This window comes from Sceloporus occidentalis, unplaced genomic scaffold (genome assembly GCF_023333645.1).
Source record: "Sceloporus occidentalis isolate IW3139 unplaced genomic scaffold, rSceOcc1.0.p SCAF_442, whole genome shotgun sequence".
In the NCBI taxonomy this organism is placed as follows: domain Eukaryota; kingdom Metazoa; phylum Chordata; class Lepidosauria; order Squamata; family Phrynosomatidae; genus Sceloporus; species Sceloporus occidentalis.
The window spans coordinates 28,020-29,881 of NW_028317422.1; the positions used below are offsets into that span (position 1 = coordinate 28,020).

Below are 1,862 nucleotides of genomic sequence, written 5' to 3' on the forward strand. Positions count from 1 at the left end.
TATGTGGATTTGTTTGTACCATATTAAAGGAGACTTTTATCATGGCCCAACTACTATATTCTTAAACATACCTAAACACATCAAACTAGTTGAAATCACTTTAGACACTCTACAAACACATACGCCATTAATATTACTGAATCATCAAAGATAAGCTACCAGGAACTAGCTGGACTATCATTCACATCACCTTTAGTCTGCAAGATGATGATGATTTTCAGCAATAGTTACCAAACCATATGCCAGTTCTAGACACAGGGCTGATCAGTAATATCCACAAACAGGATCTGCAGAACCTGTCTTTTACTACTGTGTATATCTGCTTCTATTGTACTTTAACAAGCCCATTGTAGAACGATAAGGACTGCAGGGGCTCAGTTGAGACCATCATGGCTGGTTTAGAAGGTCCTCATTAAACATGCCCCAGTATTAATGATTTCAATCATTTTCCTTTTTGAATCTTGTTAAACAGGAGCTAATTAGGCAAGGGTAATAACTGCTACATTTCCCCATTTACAACACAGTCATGTTTCACCTCTACAATGAGCTGCTATGCAGGCGGGAGCATACAGTACATTCTGCTTAACTATTCTGGTCTTTAATCACATTATATTATGAAATCAAAAAAATAATTTGTGTTTTATCAGACAGGTTGTCCACAACTCTTAACTTATTCTAATTTGAGCAACACACCCACACAGCACTTACTGTTTCATCATATAGCTAGATAGGTCTAAATGCATTAGGGTTTGCATTAGGGCCCCCTTTTACTGGACGGATGGCTAAAGGTGGGATGCATAAGATTCTCAGTGATATAAGCTACCAATAAACATATTATAACGAGCATCACACATATAGACCCCCCTACTGCTGTCATTGCAATTACTATATCCTGCATGCCCACAGGTTCCACTGTAAATTCCACACACTCTTCCATTGATGTCCTGTTGGTGTAAAGTGTTTGGAGACAAATCCTGTACTTGACATTGTCATGGACATTGGTTAAGAGGTAGTCTCTGCAACTGATTCCAAGCTGAATACTGTCACACTGGAAGCGAGTGAAAGTGCCATTCCAAGAGCAGTTCATATAAAATCCTTTAAGAACATCAGGATCAGGGGGTTGCCATTGCAGGAGTACACTGTTGTTTCTCAAGACGTTGGCCAACAAAGACCTCCCTGATCTGAACACCTTGCAGTTTCTTTGGTCACAAAAGAAATCCCTGTCCAGGGTCCTGAAACAGACCCTTCTATGGCTGCTCTGGTCCTCGCTGATCACTTTGTAGGGGCACAGAGACCCACTTGATAATACACCATCCTGGCTATTATAGCTGGATAGATTGGCTAATGAAGCCCCCCTCCTAGAGCGCAGAGCGGAACGTTGTGTCACTGCAGCTTCCACCTCCATGCTTCCTGCAGCAGCCCGGACCCCAGGGAATATCAAGCTGCTGCTTCTCCAAGTGTGATCTCTCGACACCCTCTGCAAACTCAAGCACCCATCCAAGGGTATCCATTCAAAGAGGCAAAGCAACAACAAAGAACGCAGAGTCCTTAAATACAAGCTGATCATATTGGGTACTGGATAAACCAGACAAGCAGGACATGAATCTCACATGACAATTAAATCTCATAGGTTTTATAGGTGAGCAGATCACTGAGCTTCAGTAGAGGACCAAGGGAATGTCCATCAATCACTTTCTCCTGTACAGGTAGAATGAAGGTCACTTAGCATGGAGGAAGCGATGGCATCTTTGGATATCAGTATGCAGGGTTCTCTAAGTGGCTGCAGTAAGCTTCTCCTTCCCTGTAGGGCTGTCATGTTCTTCCAGACTCAGATGATGCAGCCATGGGTGATAAGCAGAGCA

General features: G+C 42.5%; 1 protein-coding gene across 1 annotated transcript; it reads right to left on the bottom strand.

Annotated features, from left to right (window-relative positions):
* Positions 1-754: 754 nt before the first annotated feature.
* On the bottom strand, positions 755-1,405 carry LOC149271943 (fibronectin type III domain-containing protein 10-like). The gene has a single exon (XM_089506953.1). It carries the CDS (start codon positions 1,403-1,405, stop codon positions 755-757), a length of 651 nt encoding a protein of 216 aa, XP_089363079.1.
* Between the last annotated feature and the right edge of the window lie 457 nt (positions 1,406-1,862).

Coding starts and splice junctions, on each gene's coding strand:
- LOC149271943 (XM_089506953.1), bottom strand. CDS start 1,405: ATGGAGGTGGAAGCTGCAGTGACACAACGTTCCGCTCTGCGCTCTAGG.